The sequence below is a fragment of the Cydia strobilella genome, chromosome 18, assembly GCF_947568885.1.
Source record: "Cydia strobilella chromosome 18, ilCydStro3.1, whole genome shotgun sequence".
In the NCBI taxonomy this organism is placed as follows: Eukaryota; Metazoa; Arthropoda; class Insecta; order Lepidoptera; family Tortricidae; genus Cydia; species Cydia strobilella.
Window position 1 is genome coordinate 15,080,372 of NC_086058.1, and position 27,039 is coordinate 15,107,410.

At 38.3% G+C, this 27,039-nt stretch overlaps 1 protein-coding gene across 4 annotated transcripts in view; it reads right to left on the minus strand.

Moving 5' to 3' along the window:
• Positions 1–20,397: 20,397 nt before the first annotated feature.
• LOC134749602 (phospholipid phosphatase 2-like) overlaps positions 20,398–27,039 on the minus strand; it is a 56,589-nt gene continuing 49,947 nt past the window's right edge. For 3 of the 4 annotated variants that reach the window (XM_063684616.1, XM_063684618.1, XM_063684619.1), the window contains exons 4-7: positions 26,234–26,445; positions 25,677–25,800; positions 24,299–24,481; positions 20,399–22,253 (exon numbers count right to left, since the gene is read on the minus strand). In XM_063684616.1, the coding sequence (XP_063540686.1) occupies positions 22,143–22,253; positions 24,299–24,481; positions 25,677–25,800; positions 26,234–26,445 (630 nt within the window). In that variant the 3' untranslated portion in view covers positions 20,399–22,142. Of the gene's footprint in view, positions 22,254–24,298; positions 24,482–25,676; positions 25,801–26,233; positions 26,446–27,039 lie in introns of all 4 variants that reach the window. The other variant, XM_063684617.1, reaches the window with a different exon arrangement.

Consider the following 27,039-nt stretch of genomic DNA (forward strand, 5'->3'; position numbering starts at 1 on the left):
AACGCTCCATCGGCGCCCCTTCTACCACGTATTGATGATGTATCGGGCTGTAGGACCTGCTGAAGGACATTGACGAGCATTTAGCCACATTAAAGTGCAGTTTATTATCGTGACTCCATTGAACCACTCGATCAATATCGTTCTGCAACTCAGCGCAGTCCGATACATCCTCAATTTGACGCACAAGTTTCAGGTCATCGGCAAAGAGCAAACATTCCGCGTTTTTTACCACACTAGGTAGATCATTAATCATTAACACAAAGTGTAACGGACCCAGATTACTTCCTTGACTGACCCCGGACCTAGTATAGTACGGCTTTGACCTGTTACCAGCGCAGTCCACGTACTGGGACCTCCCCCGCATATAACTTGCAAAAAATGCAAGGGTATGCGGCGTACACCCCGCGTCCGCCAGCTTCTTCAGTAGGATGTCCTTGTCTACCATGTCAAAAGCTTTCCTAAAGTCGAAGTAAGTGACATCTACCTGACGGCCGGCGTCCACCGCAGGTGCCACCCGCGACATAAGGTGTAACAAGTTTCCCCCAGTACTGCGTCCCGCCCGAAAACCGTATTGAGCGTCTGACAACTGGCAACTGACCTGTTCCTGTAAGGACCTTTGTATAGCGGACTCAAAAACTTTTGCAGGCGCACACAGCACTGCAACTGGTCTATAATTACATGCTTTTGGTCCACCACTACCCTTTGGCACTGGTACTACACGCGACAATTTCCACTGTTCCGGGAAGGTAGCGGATTTTAGAGATATATTAAATAAATGACACAGTGGTTCTGCTAGCACCGAGCGACAATCCTTTAATACAAAAGGAGGAATGCCGTCCGGTCCCATTGAGCGTTTAGGCGGCAATTTCTCCAGCGCGCGGCGCACTTCCGCCACCTGTAGCTCGTGAATGTGTACGTACGTGCTATTAGGCGATGCTGTGGCGCTTGCGACTGCAGGATCGAGTGTAGCTGGTGTAGAGTTGTACACTGAGTAAAAAAAGTCAGCAAATTCCTCGGCAGCTTCCTGCTGGGATAAGACCCTTCCACCATCGTCCATTAGTTTAATACAGTTATTGCCCTCTCTTTTCTTTTTTATAAAACTCCAAAATGATTTAGGATCCTTTGCCAAGTTCTGTTGCATCTGATCTTGATACTGATCGAGTGCAAGAGAAATTGCTGATTTTAATTTCCGTCTACAATCTGAAAATTTATTGTAGTCGTCCTCAGAGCCACTTTTTTTGTATTGTTTATGCAGTGCGTGCTTGAGTTTAATTGCTTGTATTATCTCTGCTGTGTACCATTCAGGATACGAGTACCGAGATACTACCGCCATTTTTCTCTTAATAGGAACGCAGCTATCCAATACTGAATTGAATTTTGCATAAAAACAATCCACAGCTTCAGCAACATCGCTTATTTGATAAAGCTGCTTCCAGTTTATGTTGGCTAAAGAGTGATATAACAAACGGAAGTCAGCCTTAGCGAAATTCCATTCACGGTGCTGCAAAGTATCTGTCGGCTCTACAAAGGAAGATGACATGGGCACATCGCTCGACGCCGCGGCCTCGGCGCGCGCTCCCACCAGTACCGCAAGCACCGCAAGCGGCGGGTGATACGGGTCCACAGGCTGCACCCCCTCTCCAGCCGCACGCACCTCCACTGGTGATCCGATGCCGTCGCCGCTTAGTATTAAATCTAGTTGCCTATTACTACAATTCGGTATTTTATTGTTCTGAGTGAATTTGCAATACGTTACGAAGTATTCAAAGTATATAGTTACATCATGGTTACAAGAAAATAAATTGAAGTCACCGATTACAATCAATTTACCATTATACTTCACTGAAAATTCCTCAATTAATCTAAACATACACATATACTCATTATCTTTTGCCTGTGGCGGAATATACAAAACAAAACAAGCGAATAAAAACTTATTTTTAAGATGTACCGTTGCGCCGACAAGTTCAAACTGCTGGTCATTTAAGTTAACGTCACTAAAAGGTACTTGACGCAGTTCGTACCGCGGTGTGGCCACCAGCAAAGCGCCCCCTTGCTTACGGCCATCCGTTCTGTCACACCGTACAATTGTATATCCCGGCGGTATTAGCTCGGAATCCTTGATAGACTCATTACAGCCACTTTCTGTTATTGCGAATAAGTCAGCCGAAGAAGATAATAGCAACGTCATAAATTGAGTAGTTTTCGTTCTTAGGCCCCTCACATTCTGGTATAGGATGTCTATGGGTTTAGTCCCTTTTCGCTTTACGGGTACGAAAAAACTGACGCCACGGCTTAATACAAATATCCCTCGCCCATTTGGCTGGATCCATAACACAATCGGCCAAGGTCGAAGGAACACTCAGTTTGAATGACGCATAGTTGCCTTTAGCTTTCAGAGTCTCCACCGCGCACGTGTCTTCACCACATATATTTTTTAAGTGCGCACGAACTTGTTCAGCCGTAGTACCTAGTTTCAAATAGTAAATGTGGATGAGAGTTGGTCTTTCGGACGCTTGAAGCTGCGTTGCGCCAGGAACTGCAGTACCTCGTGTCACTTCTGAGGACCTGCGTGGGCGACGTCTCCGCACTTTTTCCCACTCGCCCTCCTCCCGATCTTCATTAGAGGTGTTTTCGCCACTTACAGTAAAGGTTGATTCTCCTTGCCCGTGGGTGTCACGTGTCTGGTTCATATTTAAATTCCCGTGTTTCTTGGACGGCCCGGGCTTAGGTTTTGAAGATGGTGGAGGTACAGGTAGCGGCGCCGACGATTCCACCGGAACTGGTTTTGTGGGAGGTTTTTCCGGAGGGCTTTGCTTCTCAGAGTTACTAAGTGACGTATTGTTAAGAGTTTGTATACTTTTATTGCAACTGTTCTCCTTCACATTTAATTTTTTCTCAAGTGCACATACTCTTTCAGTAAGCAGCGCAACTTTATTATTTATGCTTGCAAGTTGGTTTCTAACGGCATTGCTAATCATATTCGTCAGGCGTTCATTTATGATTGAGCAAAACTCTTCCTGTATTATTTTCCTTACGCCATCCGCATCATCATCTTTAATCTCACTAGACATGAAGTTCGAATTACTTTTACCGCCTGGCTGCCGCCGAATCGTGACATTTCCAAGAGAATTCACAGCAGATTGATTTAAACAAAACGAATTTGTGTTAATGGAATCATCAAATTGGTCAGAAGAGGGAGGTACCCTGCTATTACTGTCAATCCCCGCCGATCTTACAGGTGTATTAGTATTGTCGCCGCCCTTGGGCTGCCTGCAAAAACATTCCTGACACTTCCAAGAACTTTTATCGGTTATTGTCATCAGAGAAAACCGGTCGCTAGGGACCCCCGCGCACATAAGGTCATACGTCGATGCGCATATACAGCAGTTCAGAGACCATTCATTCACAACACTGACAAAACAACCAGCGCAAGTTAGCTCCATTATAGGTGTTGTTTGTTATTGTCGTAGTATTTATATATATCAACAGATGGCGCTTGTTGCTGGAGGCTGTTTGAGTTACGTATAAATACGCTCGATTGTCTATGGCAGTGTAGCAACACTTGAGTTGTTTGCTTCAGGTTGGTATCAGTGAACGCCTGTCGCTGTCAATGCAACATCCAATAGTATTGAGTGAACAGCTGTATCTTATTTGAAGAACAATCAGTTATTTTCCCGTTTTGTATTCAAAATATGTGTTAACTCAAAGTTCAACGACAAAAAAACTTCTCACCTTATGAATATCGTTCAGTGCGTGCTTCAAAATCACTGTTGGAATGTTGTTACTGGTGGTATGTAACTTGGTTATGTTTTCTAGTTCACTTTCACTCGTTTTAAACGTGTTTATTTAATATTCTACTATTAAAATTATACGACGATCTCTCCATACTTGTTTACTTGGCTAGGGTTGCCTGTAGGTATATGTCTTTTTGCAAAATCAACATGATATAAGATTGCCTTTGTTAGGTATATAAAATATGTTTATACTTGTGGCTAACTAAATCGACAACTTTTATTTTTAAATCATCATTTTTTATATACCTGCTAACATGACTATAATTAACTTTTTTTTTTTAATACAGTTTTTTGCATAATTGTTTTACGAAAATAAAAAACTTCCATGAAATTACAGTGGAACCTCGATAAGGCGAATTCCTCGTTAACGCGAAATAAAATGCCAATGCCTTTCCCTTTCCTTCATAGTCGAAAACCTCCATAACTCGAAATATTTAACCTCACAAGACGAAGTCACCAACTATTCCCTTCACGACTATAACTCGAAAAAGATATAAAGATTGCACTTTCTCCGTTTCTACAATTACGCCTCTTTAACACTAATAATTTTTCGTGCGTTTTACCTCTGTAACTCGAATCCTCTTTAAAACGAACAAAAACCCACAAGAACCTCTCTAAGTCGGTGTCCTCTACAAGAGGAATCCTCTTCGTTAGCACGTATTTTTTGGCATTTCCCATGAGATTCGTGTTATCGACGTTCCACTATATAATTATAACTGTAATCGTTAGGTACAGAAAATCACAACTATGTAGTTTATAATTCTAAAAATAATACCACCACCATTTTACAAAAGCTTAAGTATAATTAAATAATTATACAAATTTGTAATCACAATTAAGTCAACGTTCCATAAATAATAATATACTATAGATAGGTATATTTTTTTTTAAATCAACAATATGGTTCTAATGATTACTCACTAATTCACCAACTGTCATACAGGCTTAATATATCTTAGAAAAAATCAACAACAATCACAAACAGCTTTACTTACAAGTCAACATTCCAAAAATAATTTACACGCCTTTAGAGATAATGACAATCATGTCGTGTTCTAAAATTCTAAAATTAATACCGCCACCATTTTACAAAATAATATTTTTTTCTTTTTTTTAATACTTAATACGAAAGTGGAGGACCCGCGCGAAATCGCCGTTTCATACAAACGTGTAGTCCTGATTTTCCTCTCTGGTTATTAACATTTTTGAAAATATTTTGACACAATTTGTTGTATAGCTATGCCCCTATGGTTAATATCGAATAAATTATGAAAAAATATTTTCCATAATGTTAATATCTAGAGAGGAAAATGGAGAGTACGTTTGTATGGATTAGCGGCCGACCCCTTTGCTCTTGAGTATATTTTAATAATTTTGCAAATCTGTAATTACAATTTGAATATATGTATATTACATAAATCAACTATCGCTTATATAAATATGGCTATAATGAATACTTGCTAATTCACCAACTTTCATACAGGCTTAATATAGGTATCTTGGAAAAAAATCAACAGTTTTCAATGTTTTCATATAGGTACAGTCGAGATCACAAACATTTTTACAAGTAAACATTCGAAAAATAATAATTTTATATAGGTATATATCTTATAAAAATCAACAATCGTTTATATAAATATCGCTATAATAATTACTTACTAATTCACCAACTTTCATATTAGAAAAAAAAATACAGTTTTCATATAGGTACAGTCGAGTCCACAAACATCTTTACAAGTCAACATCCAAAAATAATTTACACGCCTCTAAGACAATGACAATCAGGTTGTGGGGGTGGTAATTTTGTATAGTATAATACGTAGATTATATTATTTTACTACTACAAAAAAATCACAATTTTTATATGTATAAACAACTAAGTTTTAATAAAATAAAATTTTAGTCAAAGTACGTACCTACTTTATTAGTATTATATATGTGCGTGTGCGTTGTATGTGTGTGTGTGTGTGGTTATAGGTTTTCAAAGATAATTTTACAAGATACTCAAAAAGGCTTGAAAGCTTAAATAAATCGGGCGCTAGTGCGACGAGAGTAAAAGAATACCATTTCTACAAGCAACTAATGTTTTTAAAAAAAATGCTGCAAATTTAACTGACTCGAGCATAGTCGAGGACCAAGAAAATGACGAAGATGGCCAGACAAATGAAACTACAAGCAGATCTCGGTACCAACCTTGTTCTCGGAAAAGGAAAACGACCGACCAATTTGAGTCCGACATACTTCAGGCCTTAAAAGAGACAGAAAATAGGCATCTGTCGTTTTTCAAATCTATTTTACCGTCGCTAAACAAATTAGACGATCATCAAACTTTAATCTATCAAAGTCGCGTCTTACAGGCCCTTACTGATCTCCACCAACCATCACCAAATAGATACCATAGTTCAACTCAAAATAGTTACCAAAGATCTTACCAAGTCCACTCATCTTACCAAGATGGTTACCCAAGACCCCACTCGTCAGCATACGATTCTGGTTACCAAAGAACCCAACAAACATTTAATAATTATCCACCAACAGTCCCATCATCATCAGGTCCATATTATTTACAAACACCTATCGAACCAGTGACCAACGAAAGCGACAATCAATCAAACAAGACAAATGAATCTGAATTTGACTTTTCATAATAAAAAAAAGGAAGCACATATATAAAACTAATAAAGTAGGTACGTACTTTCGTACTTTGACTAAAATTTGATTTTATTAAAACTTAGTTGTTTATATAAAAATGGTGTTTTTTTTTGTAGTAGTAAAATAATATAATCTACGTATTATACTACACAAGGTATTAATTTTAGAATTTTAGAACACGACCTGATTGTCATTATCTCTAAAGGCGTGTAAATTATTTTTGGAATGTTGACTTGTAAGTAAAGCTGTTTGTGATTGCTGTTGATTTTTTCTAAGATATATTAAGCCTGTATGACAGTTGGTGAATTAGTGAGTAATCATTAGAACCATATTGTTGATTTAAAAAAAATATATACCTATCTATAGTATATTATTATTTATGGAACGTTGACTTAATTGTGATTGCAAATTTGTATAATTATTTAATTATACTTAAGCTTTTGTAAAATGGTGGTGGTATTATTTTTAGAATTACATAGTTGTGATTTTCTGTACTTAACGATTACAGTTATTATTATATAGTGGAACCTCGATAGCACGAATCTCATGGGAAATGCCAAAAAATACGTGCTAACGAAGAGGATCCCTCTTGTAGAGGACACCGACTTAGAGAGGTTCTTGTGGGTTTTTGTTCGTTTTAAAGAGGTTTCGAGTTACAGAGGTAAAACGCACGAAAAATTATAAGTGTTAAAGAGGCGTAATTGTAGAAACGGAGAAAGTGCAATCTTTATATCTTTTTCGAGTTATAGTCGTGAAGGGAATAGTTGGTGACTTCATCTTGTGAGGTTAAATATTTCGAGTTATGGAGGTTTTCGACTATGAAGGAAAGGGAAAGGCATTGGCATTTTATTTCGCCTTATCGAGGTTCCACTGTAATTTCATGGTAGTTTTTGATTTTCGTAAAACAATTATACAAAAAACTGTATTAAAAAAAAAGTTAATTATAGTCATGTTAGCAGGTATATAAAAAATGATGATTTAAAAATAAAAGTTGTCGATTTAGTTAGCCACAAGTATAAACATATTTTATACCTATTTAAAGGCAATCTTATATTATGTTGATTTTGCAAAAAGACATATACCTACATGTTTTTTTTATATTTACCTATTTATAATTACCTAATAATTATGGTCTAAAGAATAAAAATTATTTACATACAAAAATAGTTATGATTTCTTACCTTATTGTTATTCCCAACATCTCCAGAGGCCCAACGGGTCTTGTAAATATGTGTTTATTTTTTATTAGAGGCGATATTTTACTTAAAAGTTCTTCAAAACATGGCACAGACAGACATTCGAAAATAGTTATAAAATTTATTTTCAGTCATCTTCAATACCTCGTATTTTCTTTTGAAATGATATCCATCTTCATTCATGACATGAAGACATGGGTTTACCGAAAATTTTCTTTTCAATTGCTTCTTATTTCTGCGCCTTCTTAATAACAGCCAAACACTGGTAGTCGAATTCTTTACTACTTATGCAGCGCGGCGCCGCATGCGGTGCCGCGACGACGGACGCGGCACCGCAAATCGCACCGCCAAATTTTTGCGTTGCGGCGGGCGGCACCGCGCGCGGCGACGCGCAACGCTTTGCGACACCGCGCGCGGCGACGCACGACGCACCGCAAGATTTTGCGTTGCGGCGGGCGGCGCCGCGCACCGTTTTGCGGTACCGCGCACGGCGTCGCACGACGCACCGCCAGATTTTGCGTTGCGGCGAGCGGCGCCGCAGATTTCTGCGTTGCGGCGGCGGCACCGCAAAACGCGCCGCGTTGCGTCGGCGACGTCGCAACGCGTACATGTGGCCAGGCCCCCCCAGTAGCATTTATACGTCATTATGACGTCAGCGACGTCATTATGACGTCGCTGACGTCTTTTTGCTACCTGGGTAGTAATAGGGTCCCGTTTTTACCCTTTGAGTACGGAACCCTAAAAAAACAAATCGTAAAATAAGTAGACATAAAAAAGCGGAATCAGGGTATTGTAGGTAAACTTTTTGCTATTATATAGGTACACTCAGGATCCTACTTCATGACATTGTTACGTGGTACCCAGGTAGCATTTATACGTCATTATGACGTCCGTTACGTCATATTGACGTCATAAAGAAGTCAATATGACATCGCTGACGTCACTTTGCTACCTGGGTAATACAATGTAACAACTAACAACGGTCCTATTTCAGTTCAAAACTCAATAAAGTATAAAACAAGCTGTAATTATGTCAACCAAGTTCATTAAATTGTATTGTAAAGGGCAACCCTTCCAAACGGGTGCTGTTATGGCATATTTATTTATGTATGCCTATTTACGGCGCCTACAAAATCTATTGTTGGCCTGACTTTAACGATATAATCCTGTTTTAAACACACAGTTCACGGAATAGAGAAATCAGTGGAGTCGGAAACGTTCTGACATCGTTTTGTCTAAATACAACGATTCAACGGAGTCACGCCGTTCTGTCGCTAAAATAGTGTTTTTAAATTTGTGAAATTTATATGTATGATAGTCTATAGGGTACCTATATGTAATATGGGCCTTGTTGCCTGATTTAAATTTTAAAATAAATAAATAAATATGTCAAAAACGTTCGGGGAAACGGTGTCGTTGCTGTGGACGTTACAAAAGTCAGCGATTTGGATACATTTTTCCAAGACTCATTATATAAATTTAAAGTAGGGTAAACTCGCATTGTTTGGTGATACGCCTAATTCGGTGATACAAGTTTTGAAGCAAGACACAGAGGAAAGCTAGTGAATTAGGGCTTTTTAAATGGGCCTCACGGCAAAGCCGCCGAAGCCGTGAAGCCGTGAGGTCCCATTTAAAAGGCCCTAATTCACTAGCTTTCCTGGGTGTCATGCTTCAAAACTTGTATCACCGAATTAGGCGTGTCACCAAATAATGCGAGTTTACCCTAGTAGCTAGAAGGATTTAACATGACGATAAGGATAAAGTACGTTAGGCTTGAATGAACTCGCAACGCAGTGTTTAAAAACAAATTAGAAAATTTATTAGTAGATAAATGTTATTATTCGGTCAAGGATTTTCTTAATGACGATAGTTTATAAATTTTTTTTGTAATATATTATTAATTGTTATTTATAAATGGAAATACTTGTATAGTTTAGTTTTTAAGTTAATGTTGTTTGCCCTTACAGGGTGTCATGGTCTGACTTGTATTTTATTGAATAACTGCTTGATTTACTATGTACATGACTTTACAACGAAATAAATGAAATGAAATGAAATGAAATGTCCGTTTGTTCTATGACGTCCACCGGGAAGCCGCATAACCTCAACTCATACTAAAGTAACAAAGTTTTTCCACCACCCAGCATTTTGATACACCAAATTTAAATGAATGATAAATTTATAGAACAAAAACTGTATAAGTAAGAGCATTTACAATCTTTAAACAAAAACAAGTGTTAGGTGAAGTTAACTTCATTTTGGCCAACCCGCAATCAAAAAGGGCGATGAAAATATATGAAAATTAGTGCGATAAGGACAACTGCATCTTAGGCGAAAAATCCTGCGTAAAAATCTCAAAAATCGAGGTTTTGTACTTGACTGTTTCCTCCTCCAAAACTTAACCAATCGTAACCAAATTTGGAAATCTAAATGATTCTGAAATTGTCTGTGTCGGACTGTTTTGATTTTTTGGCTAATTGATATCAGTTTTGAATACCACGCCTCTCATTGCGGCATAGTCAGTGAGGCCATTTTTGCCCGTGTTTGAAGGGCTCTAGCGCCTTAAAAAACAAAAATATCAAAAAAAGCAAAACACACCGACACAGATATTGACAATATTAATGTGTGTTGAAAAAATCATTGCTCTAGCTTCAAAAACCACGGAGGAAACAGTCGAGTACGTTTGTATGGAGAAATGACCACTCCTGTTGGCTCTTAACCTAGGTATTAAGCGTAGATAATAAGAGTTGATTTGTCTTGCTATGTCACAATAAGGGTGACATTTTCATTTGTGAAAAAAACCTTTTTCTAATAAAGAATAAAAAAAAAATGCCTGGCAAAACTCAAACTCAGAATAGTTTATTTTAGGTCATAAGAATTTTCTATATATTTAGGTATTTCGAAAAATATTAACTGAAGTGAAAAATATTAACTGAATGATTGAATCAAGAACCTTTTTTAAGCGCTAAAGTTTATCTGAACCTATCAAATGAATGTCCGTGTCTCGCTGCTTTCTGAGGGTCGTCCATCGCTACTCATAGTCATATTGGCTATTTCGAGATAAATAACAGTCTCTATTGATTATAATATACAAACTGACATCCTAACACAAGTAACACATTCGAGGATGCACAATAAATAAATTTAAATAGTTTAAATCATCTTTAATGAGATACATAACATCGTCTCCACAGAGTTCTATGTCCACCAGCCGCGTAGGCCGACCAAACAAACAGTCTGACACCCTAACACACTCGAGGATGCACTATAACGGGATATTTAAGTGGTTCTGCCTTTAGATAATCTTTAGCCTTTGATGCCAACGGTAATTTTGTCCCACCACGCAAAACAGCCATAACAGCCGTTGGAAATTTCTTTCAATAGGGAATATTACGCGAAACTGCGCAGGGGGCGCCACTACCACAATCTGAGGGTCTATTACAAAACAAGAAAATCGAAATTTCGTTATCTAACATCTCTGTCACTTGCATATTCGAGCGATAAAGAGGCAGATTGCGAAATGTCGGGACCGCGTTTCCCGGTAGGTCCTCTGCAAACAAACCGCTTGATGCATCAATGCAAAGATAGATATAACTCCGTAATAGATGGATACAGTCTAAGGAAAAAACGTGCCTCGAAAATCAAGAAAAATTGATTCTCGTTCAGAGGGCGCTACTAGTTTTGGCCTACAGTCGTATAGATGGCGTTGACGGTTTCGTTTGTTATTTAACAATTTTAACGCATATCAGTGAATGAACATGGGTCAAAATCATCAAAATAATTAATGCAAATAAAAAAAAACATTTATCTATATTTAAATACATTTTATCGTATTTTTACAAATCTTCAATTTTAGTTTTAAAGTGTGTCGACAGATGGCAGTGAATTTACTGGGGTTACAAAATTTACTATGACAGTACCGCTCTAGTATAAGTTACTCTATGATCAATGTCATATTTTATTATCTCTGTAAACTTGTCAAAAGCCTGTTAAAGGTACAGTATGTATAAGCAAAGATAGATATAACTCTATGGTATAAGTTAAGTTACTCTATGGTTTACTAAACGGGCTCCTGCTGCACTCTGGTGGCAGTGGCAGTACATTACAGTAATATCCCCTATTGTTTACTGTATTATCGCGCAACAAACTAAAACTGTACCTACCTAATGTTTTTCAACGACTTACGCGTGTTGGTGCATAATAATTGCTGAGGTAGGTAGGTAGGTAGGTAGTTTTCATCTGACACCGAAGAATTCAGATACCTGGGTCAAACACATTAAAAAGGTCACTTCTGTGGATAATACAATAAAAGTTACGTTACCGACTCTGGTACATAGATATCCCGTTTTTATTATTTGAGTCTAAAAATATCTCGCCTGTGAAGGTGCCGCGTAAAAATTTGCTTTAGATTCCCTTAAATTGCTTCTCTTGCGATGTATACATGAAAGATAGCTGTTTAAGAAGTGTAATATCTCGGTAGATGTCGCTAGGCGCCTCCCTAAGGCGCAAATGGTGGAAATATTCGCTGTTCTCCAGTGAAATCTTGGTAGCTCAGTTGGCAGAGCGATCGAGCGAGCCTCGCCCGAGACAGTGGATTTTTTCACTTTTAATTTGTTTCTAAGCTATACTAAAATAGCTAAATCTAGGGTGTTACGTAAGATGCATGGTGTTGACAGGTTGAATGCACCGTGCAACTAATGCCATGGCTAATGCGTTGAGTGATTTGTGATCCATGGAACTATAAATATAGCGTATTAGTTTCTATTAAAAATAGACATATTGAGGACAAATTGGAGGAGGAAATGTTACATTAGATTATGTGAAGAGACTGACTGACACCTTTTAGCATGGAGATGGAGGATTTACTAAATGTGACGTTTTCAACCAAAAGGTACCACATAGTCGCTTGTCGATAGGGTTGATTTCAAATTGAAGCTATATGGAAATAGCGCCTTATTGACAACCGACAATAAGTACCCTTTTAGATGAAAATAGCACAAATGTCGCTTTTGTTTTTATCTTAAGGGTCTCCGGCAAGCTCGGTTCTCCATACAATACAAAGGTAGTTCCGCTCTCATTTTAAAACGACTAGCTAGATGGCTCTGAAACTTTGTACTTAAAATAGGATAAGGTATATCTATGTCTGTAATTAGTTTATGTAGCTTCAGATACCATAGATAAAAAAATACAGCAAACTTAAGTTTTTCATACAAAATTTGTTTTTGCTCTATTTCGTTTGTTTTATAAACTAGAGCTATTTAAACTAATTTCAGACCTAGATAACCTCATGTATGTGCAGTTTCATTACAATCCAAAACGTAGTTTTAAAATGAGAGCGGAACTACGTTTGTACGGGAAAGTGCAATTCGGCCGAGCTTGCCGGGGATTTAATTAATAATTACACGAAAATCGAACTTAAAAATTATCTAAAATTGTACATGCCGTTTGATGCACGTCTGTAGAAGCCTTGAACAACATTAAGTTGAGACGCCACTGTACTTATTAAAATTATTTTAAAGCGGGTCACTCACGTATTATTAAGGCGAATAGCCCAACATGTTTCGATGATACGTGAGTGACCCGGCTTTGAAATAATTAAATATGTTTGTGTCTCACGGGAGTTTTATAGTTATAATCGCCACTATACTTATTTGAATCTTTAGATTCCATTATTTGCTACCGGTCACATACATAAATATACTATAATCTACATAGTTTTTTTTGTATCTTCTTTTCTCTGTTTGTATCACAGCTCCAGTACCGGGGTCATATTTTTTTTCATTGTCTTGCTTTTTGTCCCCAAAAAATGTGACGGAGTGGAGCTTTTAGTATGGGGTGAAATTTAATTTATAATTTTTCTCAAGAGAATTATAATAATTATACAGCTAGAAAGACATGCAATAGCACTCAACTTTTTTTATTTGATAAAAGACAAAAATAGAAGCGTGACAGAGTGGTCAAAAACAATACAACGAAAATAATTTTGACCCACCTAACTCATAACTTTGATTTCTTATTACATGGCTCAAATTCAAGATTCTACTAGGTACAGTCAGTTGATTATGTAATATTACATATTACATATATTTGTGACGTACGTTTTCAACCAAAAGGTACCACATTGTCGATTGTCGATAAGGTTGATTTCGAATTGAAGCTATATGGAAATAGCGCCTTATTGACAACCGACAATAAGTACCCTTTTGGTTGAAAATGGCACATCTCTTCACCTTAATCCAGGGGTCGGCAACCTTTTAGCAGCCAAGGGCCACATAGTAGTTAACGAAATTGACGCGGGCCGCACTTTCTTAATATTTATGACTTTATCAGGTATTGTCGTTTGTCAAAATTATATACAAAATAGCCAAGGAGGCTCGCGGGCCGCAAGTGAGAGGTTGGCGGGCCGCATGCGGCCCGCGGGCCGCCTGTTGCCGACCCCTGCCTTAATCCATTACTTATTTTAGTAAGATGTAAAAATGAGACAGGTATCATATTTGGGGCATTTTCTATGAAAAGGGACACAGCGTCGCGCGGCATTGTTTTTATATCGAAGTATCGTTTATAACGGCGTAAGCACCATCGACAATAAGGTCCCTTTTTATATAAAATACCACATTTAATGAAATCGACTGTACCGAACATCAAAAATATAATTATTGTAACGTTGTTATAGTAAGCTCATTAAAAATTTAGCACTTAGGTCAACGCTCCCACACATTTTAGACAACATTAGCCACTGCAACATAGTTCTTATTACGTTGACGTAAGATATAGTATTATGACATATTTTAGATATAATGTAGTCTAACGGACTTAAGCGCATTGACCAAGTTTTATAGGTCCGTGAACTATTGTTCTGTCATATTGTCTTTGTTTTCTGTTTAAATCTAGGTTGATTAGATATGAATATGCTTTATGTAAACTACCTACACGTCCTACACATGAGAGCGATGGACGGAAAAGCTTATATAGGTGACCGGCCGTTATACAGGCTGTCCCTAGCCATTGGACACAGCCGAAATGTACATATGCATTAGGGTATTCAGAACCAGTATACAAAGTATCATAACAACCGGTCAAACCGGTGTAGCGGTTACGAAGAAATTAACAAACTACGATTTTTTACTTTGGAGCAGCCTGTATGTATTAGTAGCTCGTGAGGTAATAAATAGTATTAAACCTTCTTCGACTTTTTTGATTATCTTTCTTATTTATGTCACTAATAAGATTCTGACCATGGAGACTATATAAAGGAGCCAAATCTCTATGTATGAAAAATGTCCATCAAAAAACAGTAATTAGGCGGCGCCACCATACACCGAAATACTACCAAAAACAACCTACGTAATTTGGTCGGGTTATTTGTTGCCTTATATGGTTCATGTTATACTAATGTCCCAGAGTCTAACTAGCGCCACCGGAGAGATTAGGAACTATTATTTAAAGCTGAAAGCGGTCACTTTTGCAACAATTTTGCCATAAGAGATTAGCATCCTTTCTATACCATTTTTCGAACAAATTGTCAAAAACACTGCCAGTGATTAATACAGCATGTTTCTTTTTGTTGTCGATTATTGGAAATAACTTTTGTTTGAAAAATTTTTTTTTGTCTTGTTCTAAATAAAAAAATATTAACGTTAGAGCATTCCTGAGATTAACCCTACGCGGGATTTCAGGGTTTGTCCAATGGCTAAGGTTACCCTGTAACCCTGTATATAAAGAAATTGCTGTATAATTAGTCACTCCTCCTAGTGTGCTGTAAAATTGGTCACTCCTCCTTAGTATGGCCACAGACTACATACTAATATATATGATTACTATACGATTACTTTATGGTATGGCACTAAGTTTCAAACCCTAATGCACCTATTTAGTGATTATAACGGGTGTAACGCGATAGGTAAACTTTTTTTTTTAATGTACCTCCTTAAGGGGTGAATTTTAATTTGTAATTTAAGATGGGAGTATTACGCTCTTTTTCTACGGTCCGGACCGTTAAATCCTGAGTTTATTTCTTAATTTCCGATACCTATAATACTTAGAGCATATATTCCTTAAGTATTATAGGTATATTATACAATTTATAACTTAATTGACATCCAAAAAATAATTTTAATGTAACAATACTAATTAATTTTAATAACAAAACTTCCGTGAGACATAGACATATTAAATATATTAATAACGGGTCACTCACGTGTCACGTGTGTGAACATGTCGAGCGTTTTCTACTTAAAACACGTGAGTGACCCGTTATTAATATATTTAATACTAATTAATATGATAAGGCTCACAATTGTAAAATTAATTGACATATTTGTACCTACACAACCCAAAACTTTAAAATAATGTAATCTATTTCATGTAATTAAATGTATTGAAATAATGTAATCTATCTCATGTAATTAAATTAAATTTTTGACGTGTAATATGTAACAATATTATTAATAAATGAGTATGAGTATGAGTAGTATGAGTATAACATTTGTTACAAACAATAACTACCCCATTAAAATATTGTGTATGAGTCATGCGAACTTCCATTGCTATTAGTCATAGGGTTCCCCCAGATATAGTCCCGTAGTATTGATCTAAGTAACAAACCAGCTAGGTGCACTGTTATTCGGACTGACTCAGGTGTAAACTGCGCGCCAAATAGTAAGCAAGTTTTTCGCCAATCACATAATATACCTATATATTAGAGTCAGACCAAGACAAGTCTGCAACGATTTTGATAGCACACGCAGTGAAAGTGTTATTTTAAGCGTCAATCTTCTATGAAATTATAACGTATTAATAACGCACTGCGTGGTGCTATCAAAATCGTTGCAGACTTATCTTGGTCTAACTCTAGATACCTATTGTATTTTAAATTAACCCTTTTACGGGCCAGATAAAAAATATCAACCATTTAAAGCCTCATGCCACTATAGGTATAGTCCTAAAAACCCTGCACGAAACCCTTCCGAATATCACCTTTATATCGCCAATATGAGGGCTAACGCGTATGAATTCGCCGCTAGGGGCGCTAGTGTAGATGGTGGTCTTTTCCATAGTTCGAAATGTCAAATGTCACTTGTCACTTCAATGACTAACAGCTGTTCTATAGTCTTTTGGACCACCATCAACAGAGGCGCCAACCGGTGAGCAAAAAAACGATAGCCCTCATTAGCTTCATGAAAATAGACGTAACTTTTCCCACTAGTTCTTGTCTCAGTATAATAAATACTAATAAAACACTGGCCCTCTGACAGGAACGGTGCAAACATTTTTGACAAGCTTGATTGCATGATTGGTGTTATGTCGCAACAGGTAACCCTAGACGTCAGTTATTATTCCATAGACAAAATTTGACCGAGCAAGCACGAAGCGGGAGCGCAGCGTCTCCGTTTAAGCTTGGGTTAAAATGCTTTCATCTCTCTCTGGGCGGTCCCTCATGCCTTTTTTTTAACGTTGAGGAAATGCTTTTATGCATGCCACTGGGCCCGAGAGAGCCAGGAGCGATGACGGACTAACCAGTGGTAGGACTACCGTCTAAAACCACCAACGAATGCCGACTCCGCCTTATAGAGGAGCGCCGCAGGATCACTATCAGCTATCAGCATTCGACTGCGTACGCCCCCGGCAGCCGGCCCAGCAGCGGCGGCAGGCGGGAACGCAACGTCTCCGTTTAACCTTGGGCTAAAATGCTTTCATCTCTCTCTGGTCGGTCCCTCATATCTGAGGATCGTGGTCAGTATCAGGATCAGCGTTGCTGGAGCGGATGATCTGCCTCCACCGGTTTCTGTCCCCGTCTTTGACGACCGTGTAGAAAGCAGAGGATGACGAGTCTTTAACTTGATCGGTCCATCATTGGTGAACGACCGCGCGATCTTCTGCCTTTGGTGTTTTCAACCACAATAAATTTTTCCAAACTTTCGCCTCTGCGCACTGTGTGTCCGAAAACTTCGAAATATGAGAGTATGCGTTGTTGGCATTTGGTGGATAGACGAGTTTTCAGTCAAAAAGCTTCCGTATGTTCCTATAAATAAAGGTTGCATTTCTCAATATATTCTCGTGAAATTTTGTGAGAAGACTCGATAATTAAAATCAGGTGGGGTCAAGAGAAACATACCAGCTAAGTAGTTTATTTTGCTCGGGGCGGGGTAAGAAAAACCCTATGAGGAAAGTCCTTCTACGTAATAAGTATTTTTAAGTAAATTTTATTTATGTATTTAAGTCTCCACTGTCCGTGTTGTCCGTCTATCTGTCACCAGGCTGTATCTTATGAACCGTGATAGCTAGACAGTTGACATTTTCATATATGTATTTCTGTTGCCGCTATAACAACAAATACTAAAAAGTACGGAACCTTCGGTGGGCGAGTCCGACTCACACTTGTCTTTTATAATATCTATCTATTTGTGTAGGTTGTAATTTATACAACACATATAATTTATGAACCTCCACTTAGTGAAGAGGTTGCGGGGCAGCCCAAACAGCATACTGAACACCATTGCAGAGCGATGTGAGGGGCGCTTCCAGAAGCACTGGAACCTTTTGCATTGCTCGCTAGGTTATGTATGATTGTTCTTGAGTGTGTTATTGTGTATATATTAATTTAAGGTGCCTACTAATACTAGCTCTAAGTAAACTTTTGTTACTAACAACTATGGACATTGTTTCCGAAATAAATTATATTTATTTACATACAAGATATATACAGTGGTACTACGTAAACGAAATTAATAACTAGCTTAAATCTAAAATAGGCCCTTGAGGCATTGTACCAAGGATGCTGGCGGCATTTCCCCGCTGTATCGCAATGCTGATACGTTGTGCAAGAAAGCCGCCAGCTCTTCGGTCACCACTTACGTCAACCAGACGTTTCGCGATTTCTGCAAACAACTTATGCGCGCTGGGACCCCATGGACCTAGAGTTTCAACTCCAAATGGAACGAAATGATACTCTCTACCGAGGCTCTTATATTTATTACGTTTTAAAATTTCGGCGCTTTCCGCCGCTCCGCCCGCTTTTACATTAGTCCGTTGGAGGTGGGACGGTGCAAGTGTGTCTACGCAGGTAGCATCCCACACCAACATCCGTCCCAAGCTCCAAGGAACCAAGGACATCCCATCGGGCCTCTTGCCATCATGATAATGCCAGTCGGCTCAAGAAGAGCGGGTACATTGATGGTGGCAAGAGACCGACGGATTATGTCATTAAGCGACGCATGTCTTGAAAATCGGCCGGCACTTTTTTGACAAGATAATCCATGGTGTCCCAGTCGGTCCACGTCCGTGCCACAAGAGCATATGTGTGGCGTACACACCGAAACCCCGAGTCGCAAACCAGTCGCCAGTCTAAGGGAGGCCGGATCCAAGAAAGTACCAGTATTAGGCGAAGGATGGGCATGTAGCCAGTAACCCGCTTCCCGGGCTCCGACCGCCAAAAGCCTCGCGCGGTCTGGACCTGTACAGTTGTTTAGGAGAATATTGTAAGTTAAATCACAGTACACATTATCCCAACTCCTTCGTGAATTTGGGTTGTCTGGAAATTGTTTTCCCGGGCAAGCAATTTTAAAAGCATTTTTGGCGTCCTCAAAATCAAATTATATTTGAATTTGAATTAATATTTCATTTAACCATCCAAGCTTCAATATAATAAACTCAATAATGTTTAAATTGCCACAAACCACAGGGCTTCACACGGCAATCGAACCCGTAATATACGTAATCTGTCGTAACAGGAGTTGGGCAGTGTTATGTCTATCATTACATCCTGGCACGTATTACGAATGCGAAGGTCTCGCGAGTCGAGCGCTTGTAAAATCCACTTCAGGCGGTTCCCTGAGCCAGAAGGCGAAAAATCTCCTTATATGATCATGTTTTTCTAAGAGGCGTTGATATTCGTAGACGTGGAAAAAATATATGTAGTTCTTGACTATATTATCTTTAATAACATAGCTTCCGATACACGAATTATGACACTTCGCGATACAATTCCCAAAGTAACCCCTAACTCAGACTTTAAATCAAACTTTATTACTGAAAAAGGATTATAGGAGGAACCGTTAACCCGAGGTTAACCCAGTGTCAAATTGTACTGGTAACCATGGTAATTGGTAACTCCAGGTTTAACCGGTTAGCCCCGGGTTAGTGGGAGGGAGCAAGTGACGCTGAAATCATAAAGTTTCGTTCGGCATAAGTATAGATCGAGGGAAATAAAACACAAACAATTTCTATTTTCTTAAAAATATTTCATTATATTTTAAATAACGCTTGTAATTTTCATATGTAACTGGAATTTTGTATTTCTTTACAGATTCATAAATTTGTTTCGATAAATACTTAATATTAATCGCGTCCTACTTTCTATTTATATGAACAATATGAAGTATTTTATTTAAGAAACTCCATGGCACTTAGTCTAATGATATGTTTAATGCACTTAAGCACAATTGTATATTTGTGACGTTTTCAACCAAAAGGTACCACTTTGTTGATTGTCGATAAGGTTGATTTCAAATGAAGGTATAAGAAAATAACGCCATATTGACAACCGACAAGTACCCTTTTGGTTGAGAATGGCACATTTAACCTATAAACTTAAGAGTAAGTAACAAAATATGTCGTTTTCAAGCAAAAGGTACCACATTGTCGCTTGCTAATAAAAACGCTCTAAAAGGTTATTCATATCAAGATGCAAGCAAATTTCGTCCTCATTGTAAGCGACAATGTGGTACCTTTTGCTTGAAAACGTCACATATAATTTTAATAACAAAACTGGGTCCAAAACGTTCAGTACGGCTACCACGAGATTGGCACTGACGTGACATTGACATATTCGCTAACGTCTGCGTAACTTACTTTCTACATACATCTCGCTCGCACTAATATTATGCCAGTACGAGCGAGATGCATAGAAAGTAAGTTACACGTGGATAAAGTGTGTAAATGTCACCTTTTAGGTTAAATTTCTATTAAAATATGACGTGTAGGTATATTGCCACTCCCTCATTAATTTTGCCGTAGGTATCACTAAGGTTAGTTACTACATTATTCTACTAACAACTAATAAAAATAATTAGTTTTAGTTGTAGCTTTATGTAGTTTTTAATTTTAGTTTATAATTTTAACTAAGGCTTTATTTATTTTGGTTTATATTACTTGTTATTGCAATAAATGTCATAAAAATAATAGAATTTTATTTTATTTTATTTATAAAAAAATATTTTACAATGCTTAATAAATAGGTATAAATTAAGAAAACAACATAAAGTCAAAACAAATCTCACAATAATATCGATAATGTTAGCTCCATACTTTTTCTTTCACATAACAAAAGAGAAGAGGAGCTAACTTTAACTGACAGATTTTTACAATAGGTATTCTTGTTATCGTCAAAAATGCAATAGAACAATTTTCAACCTTTATCTTTTAGGTACAAAACTTTCGTGGTAGTTATATACAGACTTACGACGCGATTCGGGAAATGAATTAGAGATTCACTAGATATGAAATAGTAAAGATATGTGACCTCCCACGGGTCCCACCTTATCGCGGTTGGCGCTTACGCTATTATTAACGCCGCTACAATTAATATCGGATGGCGCAATAATTTGTGAAGCTATGCGACGTAAGCGCCAGCCACCATAAGGTACCTTTTGCCGTGGAATATCACATATCTAGTGAATGTCTAATTCGTTTCCCGAATCGCGCCGTTATATTAAAATGAATCACCCATTTTTAATGTCGAATATGTATTGCTCCATAACACGGAGCTTTAAGTATCAAAATTCAGTCGCTTTGGCTGAATGAATTAAATTTGTTTTAATAAATTTTTAACAAGCAGAAACGTCTGCGAACTATTACTATTAGGCTTATTTACTGCCTTGGGTGAGAGTTTGAGATCCAGAGGCCGTGAGTTCATGTCTCACCCAAGGCAGTAATTTTTCCACTTTTAAATGATTTTCTTGTCTATAAATAGAACAATCTTTGAAAACTATCGTTTTCACACTTTTCAAGTAGAAAAAATTATTATAGATTTATAATTTGTATAATTTTTTCTTGTACATATACTTCAAATACCTATCTAATTTTTAGTATATAATGCGTTCAATAAATTTTGACCTACTTTTGTACATACATTCCTACTGAAGATGCTTATTTTATACAATACTATAGGGCCAATACCCATACCCACGATACGACATCGTATCGTGGGTCGGTGTTGGCCCCGCGTTTTGGGGCCCCGCGCACCTATACATTGTGGCTGTAAAAAACCTAAGTTTCACTTCTACAAAATTAAAACAATCCATGGGCCCCATGATAGAATTTGCTACAGGTCCCGCGCTGGCTTAATCCGGCACTGCCTTGACCGCGGCGAGCTGTGATTGGTCAATTTCATTATAGTTGACTAAACCGTTTCGAAGTGAATATTATAGTTGAGTTGGGGAAATCTTAATTCAACCATTACAGTCGAGTAGAAAAAAGCGTAGCGTAACTTTATATTATATTAAGACACAGGTCTTCTTGCGGTCACATAAAGCATGTCTGTGCTGGAATGCTGGGTCTTTGAAACACTCGCTACTCTCACTAGTGCGAAGTTATCGCTGATGGGAAACACCTGTGGACAAATAGATACATTTTAGAAGGATAAAAAGCAACCCCGACTATTTTTTATCAAGCAGAGGTACGTCTGCGAGCGACACTACAAATTTTATATTAAAGGAAACCAACCACCTCCGGCAAGACTCGAACTTTACTTTCGGATTTTTCCTTTAATATAAAAAGATTAAGAAATAAAGTCTTTAATTTTGGTACCCGATAGTACTTTGTCTCTAGGACATTATTCATTATTCATTTTAAATCTCAGGTTAGGTTTTAATAACAAAACTTCCGTGATACACGGACATATTAAACATATTAATAACGGGTCACTCACGTATCACTCGGACTCGGACATGTTTCACTCGGTACGGAGTGAAACATGTCGAGCGTTTTTCGACCTAAAATACGTGAGTGACCCGTTATTAATATGTTTAATATCTCAGGTTAGGTTTTTTACAATATTCAAATAAAAATAAAACATAAAAAATACATAATTATAGGAAGTTACTCAGGTAAAATATGGAGCCATCAGTAAAATTTTAAAACAATCAAAACAGTAACTTAGCTAGGTACTAACTAGTAAATTCTCATTAAACCTATGTACCTAGACTTCTTGCATATATCCGCAAAGCATTTGACACACAGTGATACCCACACAATATTTATTAGATAATTGCCTGAGATTTACGGGTAAAAAGGTCAAGGGTCCATCACGACCCTATAGGGCCCTAACCGCAGGCTTGCGCAATGTAACCGAGCCACTGGGTCAAGGGACGAAGGGCTAGGATCAAAACGACGCCTGATTGAGTGATTGATAGGTATATATATATATGTATATATATATATATATATATTAAATAGGCAATATAGTCATACATAGATCCAGTATAGGTATCGGCATATTATTGAAACGATTGAAATAGGTACCTAATTAATAAGATGTTTTTTTTTTCAATTTTCAAAAAGGATACATGTGTGTTCTGTGTCTGTTAAATTAAGTTTTTTGTGGGTTTTTCATGTGAAGAATCCGATTTTAAAACTACCAATAAAATAACATAATAACCTTCCGAAAAAAAATATTTAGGACGTTATGGAGTTATTATTATTCCACAACGACGGGACCTAATCACTGATTAAGTCCCGTCGTTGTTGAATAATAATGAGTAAAAATCGTGAAAGTTTAAATCAGTGTTATGGAGTTAATTTTCATTTTAATAACAAAACTTCCGTGAGACACAGACATATTAAAATTTATTAATATGCACTCACGGACGGACGACGGACGGGGACGGGTCGGGTCGAGTGTTTTTCCGAAAAACGCTCGAACCGACCCGTCCCCGTCCGTCGTCCGTGAGTGACCCGTTTTCGACTTAAAATACGTGAGTTCCCGTATACCCGAATACCCGTTCTTAATATATTGAATTTTCGTTCCTTATCAGCCGGCTATAATTACTTAAGTAAAGGTACTGTGTCTAATGTTCTATTGTTTTTCCGTGTATTATTTTCATGATGGCTGATATTTTTTTTATCTACTTTCCATTAACTGATTAAACTCAAATCTTTTGTGTCGAAGAATCTCTGAGCTGAGTGGATGTCAAAGAAATCCTTTTTAAGAAATCTTAAAAAGACATATCTAATACATCAGAAGAGTATTTACGTGAAGCTGGCCATACACACAAGGGCCATACATACATACGCATTTTACCTGTACAGTTTAACTGCACAGGTAAAGCTGGTTAGAAAACTGCGCAGTCTAATGCCACACCTTTACCTGTGCAGTGGCAAAACTGCGCAGGCATACCCTAGTGTGTACGGCCAGCTTGAGGAGTGGATGACCTTCTCGACGCCGTGTCAAACACAAAGGCTGTCACTCGGACGCCACGCCACCGAAGTGTCAAAACTGAAATTGCACTTTATGCGAATGCACGTATGCTATGTTGCTCTGTGATCTGTGACGGATTAATCGGTCTTGGACGTTGGACCTGCGCTGCCAATATATCCGTCATTGGCGTCCAAAAGGTTAAAATTCTATAAAAACGTTTGAGTAAATCGTATACATACAGCATATAGAAGTGTGACCACACCAAGAACCATCCCAGCTGCGACATCCCACCAATGATGTCGATGATCGTTGATCCTGGTCAGGGAGCATGTAGCTGCGTAACCGATGCAGCAGACCTGGACCAATGGGACGAGGAACACAGTTCGGGACGACCAGGAGAACGCGCGGCGTTGGAGGTACCACTGTTGAAAGCCACGTCAATTTAAAAGGGCCCACTATCAGTCCGCCGGACGATATCGGCCTGTCAGTTAGAAAATTTGACAGTTCCGAACAACTGACAGGCCGATATCGTCCGGTGGACTGATAGTCAGTGGGCCCCTTAAGAGAATAAAAAGACCGGTAGATAATCAACATTTAGGGACAACGTTGGCACAACTGCGCAACGACGCCATTTTCCATAGCGCCGGCTAAATGCCGACGCTCAAAAGACGCTATTAGTGTGGTGTCTTTCTAGACTTTCTAATGAAGCTTATGATGATGATTACAAAAATGCTCCGTTAACTCCGAGGTTGTCGGAAAGAGTTCGCTTTTCAATAAACCAAAAACTAAGTGATAGCATAAATAGGAGATAGCAGTCCTATTTATGCTATCTTAGTTTTTGGTTAGGAATTAAATTAAGTGGAGAAATTCACTGTCTTGGGTGGGACTTGAACCCACGACCACTGGATCACTAGTACAGTGCTCTGCCATCTGAGCTACCAAGCCCTAAGCCCTAATTAATTAATATATTTCTAAGCTTAATAACATCGTTCGCAGATGTTTCTTGATACAAAATTAATTCCTTTTTTGTTTTTCGAATTACGCCAAAGGTATTGATGTTAGTACAAACCGCAGTAAAAATTCCACAGTAGACCGACAAAGATGTGTGTCCAGATGGGAATTTAAGCTGTGGGAAGTAGCACTGCTTCCACCAGAAGTAGGACGTGCTCTCAAAGGTAATAATGTATTCGACCCTGAATACATACCGCGATAAAAAGTCCACTGTAGACCAACTGCAACGACGCGTGTCCAGATGCTACTTCCCACAGCTTTGTGGGAAGTAGCACTGCTTCCACCAGAAGTAGGACGTGCTCTCAAAGGTAATAATGTTCTCGACCCTGTATACATACCGCGATAAAAAGTCTACAGTAGACCGACAAAGACTCGTGTCCAGATGGGAAGCTGTGGGAAGTAGCACTGCTTCCACCAGAAGTAGGACGTGCTCTCAAAGGTAATTATGTACTCGGTCCTGTATACATATACATACCGCGATAAAAAGTCCACAGTAGACCGACAAAGACGTGTGTCCAGATGGAAAGCTATGGGAAGTAGCACTGCTTCCACCAGAAGTAGGACGTGCTCTCAAAGATAATAATGTATTCGACCCTGCATACATACCGCGATAAAAAGTCCACAGTAGACCGACAAAGACGTGTGTCCAGATGGGAAGCTATGGTATGAGTCATACTGCTTCCACAAGGAGTAGGACGACGTGCACTCGAATGTAGAAATGTACTCGCCCCTATAAAGAACACATCAATATGATAGTACCTACTAATTAAGAAGTATAACAAAGAGAAAAAAGATTTTGGCAAAAATTTAATTTTCGGTACAAGCTTTTATCGCTGACTCTACTTTTCTTTCCACAGGCACCTAATACTCATCGAGACAATTCTAACAACCCCGAACACAATTAGTTTGCGTTGTTTTATCACAGAGTTCCCATGGTCACCTCCTGTCTCCTTCATCAGATCAGCTCTACGTCATCATAATATTGCATGGTCATCCAATTTACGTATGTATGCAAAATTTCAGCTAAATCGGAAATCGGAAAGTGGGTCTTTAGCTTCCAAAATTTGACCAACACTAACAGGGCAAATAAAAGTAATAATAATATAGAAATATTAAAGCGCATTGGGATAACTTCGAAAGAGGGGTAATTTTGAAAAACTTACGTGGTACAATTAACTGCAGTATCCGGCTTGCAAAAATGAAAGAACACCGGCCTCGGCATTCCACTCAGGCCTTTCATGATCTCAAAAACGAGCAAGTTGAAGACAAAGCCGTACATATAGTTCCGGTACAGGAGACCGGTTCTCCTGAGAGCCTCTAGAGGCCGACAGCGGAGGTAGTCAGAGTCGACGGCGACGAGTTCTGTTATGAGGAACTGAAAATAACAAAGCGGAAATACTTCTTTATATAAATTATAAACTGAAATAGATTAATTAGAAACTGAATGTCTTTAGTGCCCAGGGCTGATTGGTCCTTGCCTTGGTCACTTTTTTAGGGTTCCGTACCCAAAGGGTAATAACGGAACCCTATTACTAAGACTCCGCTGTCCGTCTGTCCGTCTGTCCGTCTGTCCGTCTTTCCGTCTTTCCGTCCGTCTGTCTGTCTGTCACCAGGCTGTATCTCATGAACCGTGATAGCTAGACAGTTGAAATTTTCACAGATGATGTATTTCTGTTGCCGCTATAACAACAAATACTAAAAACAGAATAATATAAATATTTAAATGGGGCTCCCATACAACAAACGTGATTTTTTTTGCTGTTTTTTTTTCGTAATGGTACGGAACCCTTCGTGCGCGAGTCCGACTCGCACTTGGCCGGTTTTTATTTAGTAGCTACATGACAACTATTATTTAGGCTTAAGGGGCCCGCTAATTACCAGTCCGCCGGACGAAGCCTAATAAGCTGTCAGTTAATCGCAAAAGGCCACATATTAACAGTTCTCGTTCAGGTTTCGGGCTGACGACTAA